The 17,684-nt window shown below is 42.8% G+C and overlaps 1 protein-coding gene across 3 annotated transcripts; it reads right to left on the bottom strand.

Moving 5' to 3' along the window:
- Positions 1 to 11,609: 11,609 nt before the first annotated feature.
- Tmem18 (transmembrane protein 18) lies at positions 11,610 to 16,759 on the bottom strand. Of its 3 annotated transcripts, none has more exons than XM_059248480.1 (5): positions 16,652 to 16,759; positions 15,484 to 15,604; positions 13,641 to 13,695; positions 12,156 to 12,249; positions 11,610 to 12,071 (listed from the first exon to the last, which is right to left on the bottom strand). In XM_059248480.1, the coding sequence occupies exons 1-5, from the start codon at positions 16,682 to 16,684 to the stop codon at positions 11,976 to 11,978; spliced, it is 399 nt and encodes a 132-aa protein (XP_059104463.1). In that variant the 5' UTR covers positions 16,685 to 16,759; the 3' UTR covers positions 11,610 to 11,975. The 3 variants fall into 3 exon arrangements, with proteins under 3 accessions (XP_059104463.1, XP_059104461.1, XP_059104462.1); XM_059248478.1 differs by having other exon boundaries at positions 16,628 to 16,751; XM_059248479.1 differs by having other exon boundaries at positions 13,641 to 13,692; positions 16,628 to 16,751.
- Positions 16,760 to 17,684: the final 925 nt, after the last annotated feature.

Here is a 17,684-nt window from a genome sequence, read left to right as displayed (position 1 = left end):
TATTCAGGGGTTTCTGAGTAAAAAATAATACCATCTGTGATTAAAGACAAGTTTCATTTTCTTCCTTTCAAATTTTATCTCTTTTATTTATTTTTCTGACCTGCATACAACAGCATTGCTCATTTTGTATGAACTTTGTACATCCTATTTCTTCTGTTTTTTTTTCCTGAGAATATCCTTATTCAATCTTCTTTACTTTTTGACTTATCTTCATACAACAGCACTGTTCATGTTGTATGAACTTTGTACAATCTATTTCTTTTTTTCCCCTGAGAATATCCTTATCCAACCTTTCTTACAAAGCAATTTTTAATATTTCTCTGCAGCAGAGACTGTGGCCCTGGCTGAGGTTACTGGGACAGCCTTGACTGTCTTCACAGTGAGCAAGTACAGACTGGAGCTCAGACCCTACCCATATCCTCTCCACTGCCATCTCCACCTTCCAATGGTTTTTTTTTTTTTGTTTTAGTTTTATAGTAGGGACTTGAAACAGTGAGGGAACAGCTGTAACCATTAGTTTCAACTCAGGAAGCAGAATGGAATGTAGAAGTCTGTGGATCAGACATCAGGGACTGGACACACAAAGACACCTCCCGAGCTCCCTTCCCTCAGGTGTGAACCTAGTGCACTGGTCCCTAAATAGCAATATGTCCAGATTTTTCCTTTGGGCCAACCTATGGATGTTATTTTATGAAAAGAAAAATTAAAATGCGGTAAAAGTTTAATAAAACACAGTACACTGTTTTCTCACAAGATGAATACACACTAAAATATGCTTTGCACTAGTCTGCAGACTCCCTGACCTCTGAAGAGGTCTGCCTAAGCAGAGGCCAAACTTGTCACTGAGCTTCAGAGAGAGGATATGTTTGCTGTGTAAGTCAGGGAGGTCAGACTCCAATAGACAGACCTGACTGCCCCACCCAAGGTTATAAGGGGGCACTGCTTCATAGAGTCTAAGAACGACTGACAGTTTGGGGCTTCAGTTTTAGAAGGGTGGACAGGCAGCTCTGAGTGGGCAAAGTGACACCACTGGGTAGGTAATGGATTTGATCTTCTAGGGCTTAGGCACAGTGTAGACACATTGATGCACTTGTCCTTTGGGATGTTCATTCTTGGAATTTAGATTCCATGTTGTGAAGGAAGCTGCTCCTGGCCCAGCTCTCCCTTATGATGGTCAGTGCTAACCTCCCTCACCCCATTCTGGGAGTGAGCAGTGGAGAGCCTGGATGCTCTGCTGCCATCAGCTTTGGAGTATTGGGAAAAGCCAAGCTGTTGACGAAACTGCCAGTCCATGAGAAGCTTAGAGCATATTGTTCACACCCACTGAGGCCGGCCGGCCTTGTGTGTTACACAGTAGCAGTGAGGAAGGCCATCTTTGGATGGGAGCCTGTGCTGTCCTGACCAGCCTCAGACAAGTGAGCACAGGGGCTTTCCAGAGATCCGAAAGGGCCAGCTGCAGGAGAATCAACAAAAAACCCAACACAGATTCATTAACTTAGTGACCTCCATAAACTTCAAAGAAATTAACATTAATACTTAAGACTGTTGCTGTTGCTGAACTTTGGCAACACTCCAGAGAATAGATTCTCTCTTGAGCTTGCAGTCTGAACTCTAACTTCCTCTGTCATCATCTCTTAGTAGTTATGGTTACTAAAACAAGAAAGGCAATGTTCACTTTCTTTATATTTATTTGAAGATGAACCTTGAGGAAAATTCAAATCATACATATTTTCCCTTTAGTTTTGGTCATTAATCTGCCATTACAATGAACCCTGAATATCTTTGACATGTGGGACCCCAGGGGAGACTCAGACAACAAACCTGTTTCTCTCATTTGCTGGCTTTCACTTCCTTGTGCTGTTGTTCTCCAGAGCTCCTAGCAGTTTCCCCTAAATCACGACTTAGTTCAAACTTGCACCATACTTTAAAGGAATACCATAGCTGACACCTAGCAACTCCCAGGTGCATCCTGCTCTCTGAAGCACACAAGACTGGACTTCAAGTCTACAGAGATGAGACTCCATTTGTCATTTGCCTTCCTGTTTTAGTTCACATCAGATAATCATGGGACTGAAGGAAAATGACATCTCCAGAAGGTGAGTCATACTTTGCCGTATGAACTTAAACATTAAACTTAGAGGTTAATAAAGAATCCATTGTGCCATACCAAGTTCAGAAGAAATGTTGTGTGAACCAGTGTTCCCTACAGATGTCTGGAGGTCACTTACAGTGGGTAACCTTGTACTTTACTCTACCATCCTCCTTTTCTTATCTCCTCCCTTTCCCTTTCTCTCTCAGTCAAACATAAGCCTTCTCATGACTAAGCTTGTAGTTTGGGCTATCTATTTTTGTTACTTCATCCTTTCCCCCCTGTAGACCCCAACCTTTCCTGTAAGGAAGAAGGATCCCACATTGGTCCATCCTGTAGGTCTTCTCAGCATCTGTTTTACCAGCACAATTGATTCTAGACTGTTCTGTTCAGCCCAAAGCTGAGGTCCAACTGACTCTGGAAAAATGACTTTGATTATAAGAAGGCACCAGGGTGTGGACTGGGTCTTACACACATACAGACAGGAGAAGCTGGGGCTAGAGGACTCCAGTGAGAGTTTGGCTTCTAGCCAGACTCTGGACTGTTAAAATTGAGGAAGAATGAAGGCCTGGCTGAGGCTCAATGGGTAGACCTCAGTCTTTGCCACAGGCACCAAGGTAACAGGGATACTGAACAAAGTAACTCAGACTCTGACAAGGCTAGCAGGATCTGTGCAAAGAGCTCTGGAGATGCAGACCCATAGGTTCTCTCCCCCAGCATGGTAGGGTTGAGCATGGAAACCACTTCTCTTTCTGGGTGTCCCTTTTTAATTTTGTTTTTTTACATTACAGATAATCAAAGTATCTGTTTTGTAGAATTATTGCAAAAAGTTAAGTGGAATATAGATGTAAACATGAATATTGGTTGTGCTAATAACTGAGCTGTTGCCCTCTATTGGCCGCAATCTGTCTTTCTGCCTTCTAGTGCATCTCCCATTTCCTTTGGCCAGCTAGACCTGGAACTTGCTTTCTCTGCCTCTTCTGCTCTTGCTCTCCCCGCTTCCCTTCTTGCTGCTGTCACCTTCCATTGCATCCACACGGTGGCCTCAGTAATTGGCTTCCAAGAGTAGGTCCTTCTGCAAGGCTTTCTCTTTGCTCCAGCCCAAGTTCCTTGTTCCCCAGGCCACATCACTTCCAGGAATTGACCCAATCCTAAAGTCTAGGAATGGCAGGTGTAAGCATTTGAGGATAAGAATGATCTGTACCTTGCTCTCTGAAGCTGTTCAAATGTGACTGTGAAGAACTAATGCTGAACAGCACCGGTGCTCACTGTTCACTGAAGGCACAATGTGCAGGAAATATGGGACACAAGGACAGAGTTCCTGAGTCCTCAGTGCCATGTTTATTGAAGGACCAGGGATGTTCCCAGTAGCCTGAATATCTGCCTGAAGCTAAAGCTTCCAGGAGTCTTATCTTCCTTCAATGTCCAACTTACATGCTTTGCTCAGAATTCCTGAGGCAGAAGCTCTTTCATGCAAGGCATCATCTTCCTCCTGTACAATGCCAGGACCTCAATGCCAAGCACAGGTGCAGAGCAACCACCTCCACTCATTTCAATGTCATATGAGATCATGTATTAAGAAATGGCATCATCTCTTTCATGTTTACTCTCCTTTCTTCTCTTGATAAAACTATTTTAAGATCACTGTTTGATAATGAAATGGAAAAGTCGATTTGTGTGCTTTGTACTCATTGTGTACACATGCACATCATATTATGCTATGTAATGTACTTGTTAATCTGGTTCAAATGTAAAAAACAAATCACCTTTCTTTGTCCAGTTCCTTTAGCTCTGGAAGATATTCCTCAACCAAAAAGTATTAAGTCATCTTTTGGAATAACGTTTTCTTCAGTAACTAGAACTTGGGCTGCCAAGTGTCTGATGGTAGGTGACATGGAGCTTTGGCGCCCTCTGGAGGTTAAGTGAAAAGTAATAGAGCAGAACCAGAGGCTCTACTCAGCATTTGACATTTTTATCAGTCTAAGAAATAGGGACCTCTACAGAACAAATGACTTCCAAGTCACCCATCATTGCACACAACTGCAGGCCTATGGAAAACATGCATCCAATTAGAGGACTATCAATTTAAAACAAGGGAGAATCAGTTAAATCTGAGAGTCACACTTGAAGAAAGACAAGATCCCGTCAAGGCATTTATTTGGCCTGCTTAAAAAGTAAAACAATTCTGTGCACTAAATGTCTTGACATATCCTTGGATAAAATTTTACGTTATCAGAACACATTGCCTGAAATTTTTATTGACTTTGTAATTATCATATCTGAAACGTATGGAGAAGATCTAAAAGTAAATGACTAGCCTGAGTGACTAGTTCTTTGCAAATACAGTTCTTTGCAAATGAGTCCACAAGAAAGAAAATCATGGCTTCAGTAATCAAGTTCATGGATTCTAGATATGAACTTGCCACTGAAATGCTGTGTTCTGGAGCTGGTCCTGGAAAGTATAGTGTTGTTCATCCATGGATCCCATGAAATATTTCAAGCAGATGCTTGAGTATGACCATGACCCTACACCCAAGACAGTTGAGAGGATGCCACACAGGTTTCCTCAATCCCTCTACATTTTCCCGTCTGGGACTGTGATGAAGAGGACACCTTCAGCCTTCAGGGACCAGAGGCTCAGCCCTCAGATCTACTCAGTGGCTCAAGTATACAACTATGCATTTTATAGAACTTTAACACAGATCAAATTCAAAGACAGAGCAGACAAATGCATTTACATCTGTTGTTGATCTCAACATGAAATTAGCAGCATATTTGTAAAGACTATATTGCAATATGAAGTGTATGTGTGATCAGGCTATAAAGAGAAAGGCAATGTTAAACAAACTTCACTGATAATCAAGAAAATATAATAAACAGTGGGATTTTACCTGTCAATCACAAAACATTTCTGTTGTGACTAAGTGGAGACTGATCTCAGGACATATGTATAATTGATGCCCGGATATCCTTTTGAATTCTAACTTAACAATACTTCAGTAACAACAACTGCCATAAAAAGTTGTTTTGTAAGCAATTTTGACAAACAGGAATTTATCCCCAACCAATAACAGAAAGGTAAGGCAGTTCTTGAAGGTGACAAGTATCTGTATCATTTATATTGGCAATCAGTACATAACTGCAACTTCACACCAGAAAATGGCCAAGTAGGGTTGGTTTGGTCACTATGAAGTATTTGACAATCAGGTTATATAACAGAAGTATTATAATGATGAAGTGACTGAAAAGCTACATGACAGAAGATAAGCTTCCAGAGAAAGATGATGGTGACCACAGCCACCTGTCCTGGATGTTTCAAAAACACAGCACAGGTGAGCTTGGGTGAAGAGTGGAAATAGCAAGCAAAAATTCCAAGCAGATGGGGCAGTATGAAGTCAAGAGCACTAGATATCCTGAGGCAGAGACTTGGAGATTACTCCACATGAAATGAACAGATACATACACAGATCAGCTGCCTCCATTCACAGAAGGCACCATAACTCATTTCTGTTGCTAAAGACATATAAGCAATGTTGCCTGGTTTCCTAAAACAGGAGGTCCAAACCCATCACAGGAGCCACAACTTAGCAGAGGTAACGCAGAGGGTCAGCTGAAGGCCACAGAAGGAGACACAGCCCACAAGCAAGATGCAGGAGCCAGTGATTCAAACGTGCCTGACAGAGAGTATCAAGGAAACAAAGCCTATAGGCATAGATTCCCTTTGGTCTTATGTCCTGGTTGGTATTTTGTCAGCTTGACACAAGCTAGTTATCTGGGAAGAAGGAACCTCAACTGAGAAAATGTTCCCTACCAGATTGGCCTGTGGGGCAAGCCTCTGGGACATTTTCTTGATTGATGATAGATGTGGGAGGACCCAGTCCACTGCAAGCAGTGCCATCCCTGGGAAGGTTGTCCTGATTTGTATAAGAAACAAGGTTGAGCAAGCTGGAAGGAACAAGCCAGTGAGCAGCACTCCTCCTGGGCTTCTGCTTTAGTGTCTGACTCTAGGTTCCTGATTTCCTGCCTTGACTTTCTTCAGTGTAGGACTGTGATATGGAAGAGTAAGATGAAATAAACACTTTCTCCCCCATGCTGCTTTTGGTTATGGTGTTTTATCACATCAATAGAACCCAAACTAAGACATTCTGCTTTTCTAGAACCCCATTTACATGAAGTTAGCACTAGTTTTAGAAACAAAAAGAAATTATTAAAAACAGAAAATCAATATATTGACAGCAACTGGAATCAATATACACAGAGCTGTTGTGCTGTGGAATGTTGTTCTATATGCTGTGAATGTGTGTTGCTCTGATTGGTTGATAAATAAAATGCTGATTGGCCAGTAGCCAGGCAGGAAGTATAGGTGGGATAAGCAGACAGGGAGAATTCTGGGAAGAGGAAGGCTGAGTCAGGAGTCGCCAGCCAGACATAGAGGAAGCAAGATGACAAGGCAGAACTGAGAAAGGGTATCAAGCCATGTGGCTAAACATAGATAAGAATTATGGGTTAATTTAAGCGTAAGAGTTAGTCAGTAATAAGCCTGAGCTAATGGCCAAGCAGTTATAATTAATATAGGCCTCTGTGTGTTTACTTGGGGGATGTGAGTGGGAGGGATTTGTCCTGACTGCCAGCCAGCTGGGACACAGGAAAACTTCCAACTACACTGCTGTTTTACTTGCAGCTTACAGGAACCTCTGAAATACAACACAGGCAGGTGGCATACTGCAGGTGGATAAAGTGTGAGCTCTCAAGTCAGTGGCCATGCTAGACACCAGTTTTACAGAGGCCTCTTCACCTATGAGAGAGAACGCACCTGTCTGCCTGCAACTTGGAGCTCAGCTCCTGGTACATTTTATATATTTCTAAATGGATACTATATAAAAAAAAAATGAGCTAGAAAATTTCCAAAATTGGTAACTTGAGAACTAATTATACAAGACAAATACAGACAAACCTAGATATATCACAATGAAACTACAGATCACGAAAAAGGGGAAAAAATCTGTAGAGGAATAAGGCAGCAACAGTCAGCTGGACAAGACAATTCTACTCTACATCTATGGAACAGGCTCCAGCCAAGGCCATATGGCTGAGGCATTGCTTAATCAAGGACTACCAAATCCCTTTCCTCTGAGCAGCAGCATGTCTTACCTTCAGGTCTGGCCCTGGATACCTTTTCTGCTAGTCTCTAGCAGCCTCACTGGTCCCTCCCACCAACCTATGCTCCTCCACATCTGCTTCATGCTTTTGTTGTCCACCAAGAAACACTTGATCTCTTTTTCCAGAACACATAGAACACCACTACCCCATTCATGTCTGCATCAGAAGCAACACCTATCAGTGGTTTTAAGTCCCTGCCAACTACCTCATGACTTTTTTCCTTATCTTTCTCAGCCTGCTCAAGCCAGAACAGCCTGAACACAGGCCCTGCTTTTGTCCTAAACAACCCTGTCATGGGCATCCATGTCAGTCAGGATTGCCAGTCTTTCCAGGTTTCAGGGACTTGGTGTCCCTCAGTTTGGAAATTGGCTTCACATAAGCTGCCTGTACCTTGTCCCAACCCTATATGGTCCCACCATTTTCTCCCTTCAGGAACTGCTTAAAACACAATATACTGCTAAGAGACTCCTGCACCACTTGCTCTCTCCAGAGCACTTCCAGTACTCAACTTGGCTTCCATGTGCTTGGATTCCTGCAACTTTGCACAGAAAATGTTCAAGGGGAAAACTACATCTATGATGAACATGAATGGCTACTTCTAAAAATTATCATTCCTGAAAAAGTATAGCAATGACTTGCATAGTGATTTCATTGTATTGGATATTTTAAGTCATCTAAAGATTAAACTATATGGGTATGTGTGTGAGTTCTGTGCAGATGTTATACCATTTTAGGTAGAGACTTGGGCACTTGAGGATTTTGGTATATGAAAGGGATTCTGGACTCAGTTCCTTGTGGGTACCAAAGAATGACTGCATAAACTTGACTATCTGAAAACACTGTCTCCAATGACTGATTCATAATATCCACTTTGACAGTCTCTGGCACTTAGATGCTCATTCTTCATCTGCCATATGAATCAGTGGATGTGGGACAGGCACCCCCTGACCACAGCTGACCCCAGTAAATATTCATAAAGGATAGGCTGGTTGGCAGAATGTCACATCACCCAACACTCCACTTAAGGTACCCAGGAGGCTACTCTGTGAGTGTCCTTACCCAAGGAAAGTCATCAGTTTTGGCCCTCAGGAATGAAATCAGTTGTGTGCCAGACTCCAATATTTGCTGAAGAATGTTGAAGCTTTGTTCTGAATCTTAGCAGGCCTATGAACACTTCATGTCCACAGGAATGTGTTGTGAAGAGAGAAGAGGATCACAGTCCCTCGCCACTACATTTCTCATAGGATGTTAATAACAGACCCACATATGGCTTTCTTATTTCCACATCTTCATACTGACTTTCTTCTACTGATGCTGACATCATTGCATTTCCAGCAGCATGAGGACCACAGGCAGAGACCAAGAAACCAGCCCTACAGAAAAACCTGGCTCAAGGTTAGATTCAACACACACACACACACACACACACACACACACGCACACACACCAGGGAAAGCACAATGCATATTATCAAACATATTTTATTGTATAGTAATGCACAGTAATCAACAAACATAAGGTTTAATGGGTAGAATGTGTAAAATGTTTATCACAGGCCTTTGCTTTCCATAACTACTCAGTAAAAGAATGTTTCCTTATGTCTCTCAGATTGCCTGAGAATCTTGCAGTACAGAAGTGTGAACGCAGCACTGGTCAAATCTGTAAAATCCTCAGAGCTGCACTGACAAACCCAATTGCTTGTTCATAATTCTGGCTTACAGGGTTTTCCTTAATATAAGGACAATATTATGACAATTCCTCAAAGTATAATTTTAGCCACCCAGTGTGAGTTTCACAAAATACAAAACATTTGTTTATGTGTTATGTGTGTACCAGTATGCACACATACATGTGTGAAAGCCAGAGGACCACCTCAGGTGTTGCTCCTCAGGAATGCCTACTATGATTTTTTTAAACATCTACTTATTTTGTGTGTGTGTGTGTGTGTGTGTGTGTGTGTGTGTGTGTGTGTGTGTGTAGCTAGAGTTTTCCTGCCTGGCCCACCTCAGGACAAATCTCTGTCACCCGCCAGTCCCACAGCCGCTCAGACCCGACCAAGTAAACACAGAGACTTATATTGGTTACAAACTGTATGGCCGTGGCAGGCTTCTTGCTAACTGTTCTTACAGCTTAAATTAATCCATTTCTATAAATCTATACCTTGCCACGTGGCTTGTGGCTTACTTTACATCTTTCTTGTCCTGATGGCGGCTGGCAGTGTCTCTCTCACCCAGCTTCCTGTTCTCTCAATTCTCCTCTCTGTTAGTCCCGCCTATACTTCCTGCCTGGCCACTGGCCAATCAGTGATTTATTTATTGACCAATCAGCAACACATTTGACATACAGACCATCCCACAGCATGTGTGTGTGTGTGTGTGTGTATGTGTGTGTGTGTGTGTGTGTGTGTGTGTGTGTGTGTACGTATACACATTCAGAGGACATCTTGTAGGAGTTGGTTCTTTCCTTTCAGCAAGTGGGTTTTCCAGGAACTGAACTTGGACTGTACTGCTTGGCAGCAACTACCTCTACTCACTGACCTATCCTGTAAGTTCCCATCTCATTTTTGAGACAGTTTCTCTGGCCTAGAACTAGCCAAGTAGGCTGGCTGGTTAGGGAACTCTAGACATCTGTCTATTTCCTCATCTCCAGTACTGGGATTATAATTTGTGCACAAATTTTAAGTGAGTTAAAACTTAGGTCTTCATACTTAAAAGGAAAGTACTAACTGAGCCATCTCTCCAACCCAAAATATTCCTTTTTTAAAAAAAAGTTAAGCACATGTGCAACCACAACCACATATGCAGACACAAGGCACAAAAGCCTAAAAGTCAATGTCATAGTTATATAAAATCTGAGGTATTAATATCAACACATGGTGAAGTAAACAATACCTTTGTACTATTTTATCGGAGAAAAATAGATTAAGTTGGATGGTTCCAAATACAGGCAGTCCAAACAATGTGTGATTGGTAACAGTGTTGTCTTAAAATGCAGAGAATCCACAAGTGCCCTAGTTCCTCTCTAGTCTCTCCAACACCCATGAAGCTGCCCTGGACAAAGCCAGAACTCAGGCAGCTCAACCCCTCTCTGACTCATTTTGCACAAGCTTTGGACACAAAGGTCAAGGGGAACAGACCTGGTTGGTGAGTTCTAGACCTACTTGACACTCTCCTGCTTCAGATTTATCTAACCAAATATAATTGACCAATTTGTTCTTATTTTCTGTGAAACTAATCAATGCTTTTGTGAATGCCTTTGTAACCATAAAAATGATTGAACAACCTGAACCAGTAATTTTCAGAAACACACAATTAGATATACCCTTAGATGCAATGTCCATGACTTAACAGTGTGATTTTAATTTAAAAACTGACTTACTATACTATGCTATTTCCTTTGGTACTTTTGTTCAATGTAAAAGTGGAATAAATCAAGAAATTGAGAACACAATTCAGGTTAAGTGCTGCAGTGGCTTCATGAAGGAGCCACAAACTCACACCTTAGGATTATCAGATTCACAATTCAGTCAGAAGGCTTTCTACTAAGAGTTCATAAACATTTAAAACTGAGTATCTAGATTTCAGAACATAACTGTAATTTATACTTTTAACCTTTTAAATACTTTTATCTAGATTTTTATTTTAGAACTTGGAAGAATGTTTCATTTAGGAAGGAAAAAATTCCTATTAAATAAAGAAAATAATTCACAAATTATTTCTTTAAACTAAAGCTAAGAGTCTACAGAATTCCCAGTATTAAATACTGTTTCTGAGTCTCCAGTCATTTGCAATTTCTGGAGATTTATTGCTCCAGATTCCATAAACACTAAGGATATCTGACAAAACAGAAGAGAAGCTATATGCCCTTTTCTGTGCTCGACAAACCCCAGCATGTGACACTAAGGAAGAACTGGTCTGCACTTGTCACAGTCTGTGTAGAAACAACTAAGTCATTCACCAAGTATGCAAGTATTTATAATTTTGTACCCAGAAAAAACAAAACCAAACGGTTCATTTGACATACTATTTTCCATGGAGTCTTGACTTTACAGCTCCCATTCTAGATTAGTATTTTTAAACAAAACATTTTCAGTGGCATAGTCCCAACTCGATTCTTTAGAGGCTTAGCTTCATGGGAACTGATATACTGCATTCTTTTCCAAACCTGTCCCACAGTTCCTTCAGCCTGGGTACTGCTGACATTATATACAGAACAATATTCCATGATGGGGCTGTCCTGTGCCCTGTAGTGTCTCTACCTAACAGACACAAGTACCATGCCCAGCATCCTAGTCTCTACCCAACAGGCACAAGTACCATGCCCATCTGTGGTGACAACAGGGTAGAAACAGGAGAGTGAGTAGGTAGTGGTGCCACAGCAGGATGGCGCTGTTTATTATTGTTTCCACACTCAAAATTGAGTGAACTCTAGTTATATAATGAGGTCTACCAGAAAACTGTGAAAAGCTGTGCAAGTTTCTTCCTGTGGCTGAACCAGAAAGCTCCCACCATGCAAATGTGGGTCCACATTCAACATACATCCAGGTGACATCGTTAGCTCTTTTAAGAAACAGCTTTAGTGAAGCCTCCATCTTTGTGGGTGTAAAATATAAGAACCATTTTCCAAACCATGAGTCAGGTGACAGAGGACATCTGGGCCATGTGCAGCTTACAGCTGGAAACAACCAAGTTGTAGGAAAAACAAGGTCCATAGCAACAGCGAGGCATTATTCTTCTTTTCTTCTCCTTTTCCTCTCCTTTCTCTTTGCTTGCAAGCTCTTTAGGTCAGACATCACATTCAAAGTCTTCTGTATCCACATAATCTAAAATCATTTGAAGTCATTATTAAAACTGGAAAGCTTATGACTGAAGAAACCCAGGACATAAAAAATCTGTACCATACATACCACAATGACCATAGCATTGAACAGCAGTGGTGCTGAGAACACAATAGATATGAACATCCCCCGGGAATCAAAATACTGATATTTTGCAAACAATCTGTTTTAGAAACAAACAAACAAAAATAATTATTGGACTTTCAGTCCTGGGAGGTGACAGAAGAACAGCAGTTAAGAGTCTGGGTTCACTGAAGAGTTTGTATCAATTGTATGTAACACAATGACTTAAACTCTCAAAACTGCACAGAAACAGGTCTAATGTTTCTCATAAATTATAGAGTAAGAGCTGCATTCCTGCTACAGCTATTTAAGAAAGTACTATGTCTAGTACTTCCTGCTCCTAGCCATCTCAGTGAAGAACTGCCTTTCTGTGTAAGAGACTTGAAAGCTGCATGATTCCAACTTGCACAAGGGTAAAGAGCCAGGCAGCAGAAGGTAGCGGCTGTCTATGGGGATTTCTTTCTTGGTAATGTGGAAATATGCTAGATAGCTGTTTTCATTGACTCAGTAACACTGACTGCAAAACCTGCTACAAGAGCTATGGGTTACAGATTCACTCTTAAAGAACACCTACCTTATGGAGAGAAGAAGTAGTTCAGATAGAATGCTAGTCTGACTTATCAAAACAAAGCAGGGAACATGGGAATCTATGGGCGGGAAGAGGTCAAGATCAGTCTCTGACCTGGAGAAGGGATCAACACAAATTTGAGGTGACTGTGGGGTTAGCAGGAGGGGCTGCAGCAGAGGCCATGGGCGTCAATACAGTTCTGTGCCTTTCTCTGAGTGATTAGGGACACATTGGAATGTTTGGAGTAATCTGCACTGAGACAGGAGATTCAGTTAAGACAACTTAGGTGCCAGGGTTGGGGCTGGGAAAGCAGGGTGATGACTGTGGAGGCTCTGGCACTGTCCAGGTATAGGGAGGCTGTTTCCAAGAGGAAAGGGGAGAGGGCAGGGGAAAGGTCTCAAGGGCATCACTTACTCCCTAATAATAACATCTAGGACTCCCAACTTTTAAATTCTGAAACTCAAATTACTTTATAAATACTCCTAATATTTTCTCACAGATCATAACTTTATTGGCCAACACCTTAAGAGCTCATGTGGTGCATTTAACAGTTACGCCATTCTTAAAATATCTCACTGTTTTGTAAGCCTCTAAGGTTTCCCTGACCATAAGGAGTTATCCCAAAAGTGGTAGTGGGATTTTTGTTTTAGTTTCAATGAGGAGCTTTTGACTATTCTCTTGACTATTTTTATTAATAAAATAAAATTATTAGTCTTCAGTTAACAACAGCAAAAATATTTAACTGCTTGTTTCTTAAGGCCTAAACCTATATGTACATGATGCTCAATATTTATGTGGCCACAATTCCTGACATCCTCAATTTCCCTGTAAGTTTCATGCTTTCTTTACAAAGTTCCAGATGACAATACTACTGTAGAGGGAAACTCTAAGACATAATCAAGAGCACGAAAAGCTGACTTTACCTCCAATTCATTGCAGCCACTTCATTGATATACTCAGCACAATAGACTAACCCTACTAAGAAAAGATAGAAATTATATTAGAATTTCATCACCAATCACAATCATTATAAAACAAGATAATATATTTTTTTTTTTTTTTTTTTTTTTTTTTTTTTTGGTTTTTCGAGACAGGGTTTCTCTGTGTAGCTTTGCGCCTGTCCTGGAACTCACTTGGTAGCCCAGGCTGGCCTCAAACTCACAGAGATCCGCCTGGCTCTGCCTCCCGAGTGCTGGGATTAAAGGCGTGCGCCACCACCGCCCGGCCTAAGATAATATATTTTTTACATCAGCAACAGAACATCAAAAAATTTGCCAAGAAATGCAATTTCCATTTTAGCTTTGATGTAGTAAGAACTATGAAAGTGTGATGTTATAGAATATGCTCATTTAATGGAAATCAAAAAAAAGATCAACACGTGTAAGATGCCAAGGGTCTTAGTGAAAATCTGATGAAGCTGTTCTGCACTGGCAGGACCACCAAAATCCAGGTGGAAAGCTCAGTGTCAGAGCCTCAGCATTTGTGAAAATGAAGGAAGTAAATCTGATGTTTTTATGTTGTTTGAGATTTTAATGAGCCATAAAGCATATAAGGCATACAGAACAGTGTCTGTAGTTTCTTAAGAATGCCTATGGTTATCCCTCTTTGAAAACTGTTCCACCTTTCAAGGCAGTCCCCTCAAGCCCTCTTGTCTGCTCATACCTGGGTGCCTCTACACTGCCTGCAGAAACTCTTACCAGGCCCCGAAGCATATTCCACTGCACCTCAGTTCAGTTCTCATCAAAATGATCACTACAGCTGGTAACAGCACAACTGTAACACATCTACAGCTATTTACTGAATGTGGGTGTCCCCAAGGAAGTTGAATTAAGCTTAGAAGCCTATTTTGCTCACCAATGTAACCCCAACATTTCTCAGGAAAAGAATTTCAAATGAGGAAGGGACACCATTTCTGTAATGTGAATACTCAGCACTTCACTCATTTTTCTAAGATAGCTACTGGATCATATGTCCTACTTCCCAGTCAACTGATTCAATTAGTCTAAAATCTCCTCCTCCTTCCCCTGTCCACAAAAGTCAAGTATTTATACTTGTAATTACTCAGCCTTGGAACACTTAGCTCCTGTAGACTGTGGTGTCTGGCCTATGATCCAGCTTCCCACCCATCTTCGACCTTATATTTTAGGGGCTCTGCCCACTTGTCTACATTTGGGGCGACCTCACGCCTGGGCCAGCCAGACATTACTGATATTTTCTTACTGACATTTTACTAAGTATCCTTTTGACCTGACTGAGGGACCTAATATATTAATTGTCCACATTTGGCCAAGTACCATGATATTCATTGTGTGTCTGGCTTCTGTGTAATCTTTCTCCATTCTGTAAACCTAATCCCTTCCCACAATTTCTAAAGCCATTATCTTTAAAACCGACTTGAAATAGTATTTTATGTAGAGAATGTCACTTAATCTGTAGTCTAATTTCTAGAGTATGCAGTGTGGGACTAAGCCTAGCAAGAAAACAACTGCATGAAAGACATGCCATCCAGGACTGAACTCAAGCAGGAAATTATCTGTGTAAGAGTCAGCATAACAGAATCAAAATCTTAGTACATCTGACGTTCCACATCCTTCCTGGCCATCCTGAAGCAAAAGGAAGACCCCTTTCAAGTTTAATGTCCAAAGACTACTTCATGATTTCCATACAGATGGAAGGCATTGGGAGCCCTGTGAAAACATAATACAAACAAACCCAGGACAGTATCACAGCAGTCAAGGCACAGGGATAAGGTTTTCTCCTACTCACCTAAGCACAGGAAGTGTCCAATCTGTAGTTTATACCTCTGTGATGAGAAGCATGTGAGAAGTAGGCACAGCAGGTGGAAGGTGACAAGCCCTAGGAGCCATGGCTCTGTCCAGTCAGTCTCCTGTGAGGACACAGTTAGTACACTGTTAGAAACTTGGGGGTGGGGAGTAGGGTGGGGAGAGGATATGTCTGCAAAACTGCTTTGCTGTGAGTAACGGGAATTACTGGTCCCTTCCCCTGAGTTTTGCCTCCCAGACAAGTGGAAGAAAGAAGAACAAGAGAGGGGAAACAACAAGGCTTCAATTGCAAACACATCCACAGATTTCATATAAAGATTTTAAAGTCTGAGCACACAGAATGGAAACCATCGCCCACTTGCCTCTTTTGACTGGTGAATACAATTCTTTTTCAGCTGGGTGAAATCTAAAGGCTTATTATCTAAACTAACAAGCTGAGTAAAGTCAAGTTATTCAAGAGGATGTACTAGGGGCATGTGAAGCTGCCTAAGGGAAGGTCTTCATATCAAGGCCTGGAATGAGAGATATCCTAACATGAAGGTAGGTAGCGCTTCATCAGTTCTCTGGGGCCTTACGGATGATCAGTGTCCATACTCCAGGGCCCAAATCTTTCTGACTGTCCCCACCTGATACTTGGTTCCTAGCCCAGCCTTCTTAGCACTTCCCCACGCCCTTGCCCAAGGGCGCTGCTCCACAAGGCAAGATTAGCTCTGGAGCGTGGAGCCCAAAAGCTCTTCAGGACTGCTTGGAGTCCAGTGCCCTTAATGGGTACCGCCTGTGTCTTCTGTGCCACACCAGAAGGGCAGCACACTGAGAGTCTGCCCAGAGCCTGCTAGAGAAAGCAATGTATGCTGCTGACGCTGCCAAGACCCCACCAGGGTAGGCACACCGGTACTGGGGACCCAGAGGACTGCCTGCGCACCCGGGCTCTGCCGGATCCAGCGGAGCCACGGTGGGCACATCGGTGCTGAGACCAGGGGACTGCCTGCGCACCCGGGCTGCCGGATCCAGCCGAGCCACAGCGCGGCTTCAGGACACAGCCTGCCCGCGCTTGCGCAGTCCACACAAGAACTAGCGAATCCCCACCACGCGCCAGCGCCGTCCAGTCTCCAGAGCCTGTGAGTTACCATGATCACCGCGGGGATGCTGACCGGGAAGGCTCTGACCGAGAACGGCGAGGGCATCACGCCGAGGGATATCAACAAGCCTGGAGAAGTCCGCGGCTTCCGACAGCCAGGGAAGTCGCCTAGTCTCGCGAGATCCACAGGTACGAACCTGGCCTTTAGCTCTTCTCGCGAGAGTTTTGTTTTGTTTTTTTAAAGAGGTCCAACTTTCATTATTACATTAATGGAGTTCTGTAAGAAGTGTAAAAGTGCTTGCCTAGTTCTGTTTCTCCCAAACTCCTGAGGGTGCTTGGTTCCACAGACGCAGCCAGCGGCTGGGTCCAGAGAGTCGACCCTTGCAACACAGTCCGGGAATGAACTGGCAAATTGGTGCACTTTTTAAAACCGAGGATGGACCCAGCTTTCTCCTCACAGACCTGGGGTGAAAACGGCGTCGGCTCCGCAGAAGCGGAATCATCTTGGGCATCTGCACCCCACACCTGGAAAGGACACGGCCACCTCCACACAAACCCGAGATAAATACAGCGTGCTTCTCAGAGACCTGGGGTGGACATGTCAGTCCCACAGAATCGGGATGAGCTCAGCGTCCACATCACGGACCCGGGACAGATGCAACGTCCTCGGTACAGACTGGCTTCCATGCTTCACGTACCCAGATGAATACGGTGCCCTGTCTCTCCCACAGACCCAGGCTGAGTACTGCGTCTGTGCTTCCCACAGAGCCGGAATGACTTACCCCACAGAGTCGTGGTGGACGACATGGCTTGGGCACCCTAAAGACTCAGGATGAATACAGTGTCAGGTCCCACAAACGCTGGATAGACATAGCATATGGGCCTACAATACACATGGTTCTTCCTCAGAGAAGTGGGGTGCCAATGGTGTCTGTGCCACAGACACGAGATAGACACGACTTCGGCCCTACAGGCCAGGAATGGACGTGGTGTCCATGCCTCACAGACCTAGGATGAATATGGCATTTTCTTCAGAGATCTAGGATAGATATTTCACCTTCTGCAGAGACCTGGGGTGTGCACGGCATTTGGACCCTACAGACTTG

Source organism: Peromyscus eremicus, chromosome 22 (assembly GCF_949786415.1).
Source record: "Peromyscus eremicus chromosome 22, PerEre_H2_v1, whole genome shotgun sequence".
NCBI lineage: Eukaryota > Metazoa > Chordata > Mammalia > Rodentia > Cricetidae > Peromyscus > Peromyscus eremicus.
The sequence above is the reverse complement of the archived record's forward strand: the minus strand, read 5'-3'. Positions and strand labels throughout refer to the sequence as shown.

Excerpts from the sequence above, each read along its gene's own strand:
- Tmem18 (XM_059248478.1), bottom strand. The coding sequence starts at position 16,684 with ATGCCCTCGCCGTTCTCGGTCAGAGCCTTCCCGGTCAGCATCCCCGCG. Across the intron at positions 15,605-16,627 it reads GCATCCCCGCGGTGATCATG|GAGACTGACTGGACAGAGCC; the intron begins GTAACTCACAGG and ends GTGTCCTCACAG. Across the intron at positions 12,072-12,155 it reads TCAATGCTATGGTCATTGTG|ATTATGTGGATACAGAAGAC; the intron begins GTATGTATGGTA and ends AAATGATTTTAG.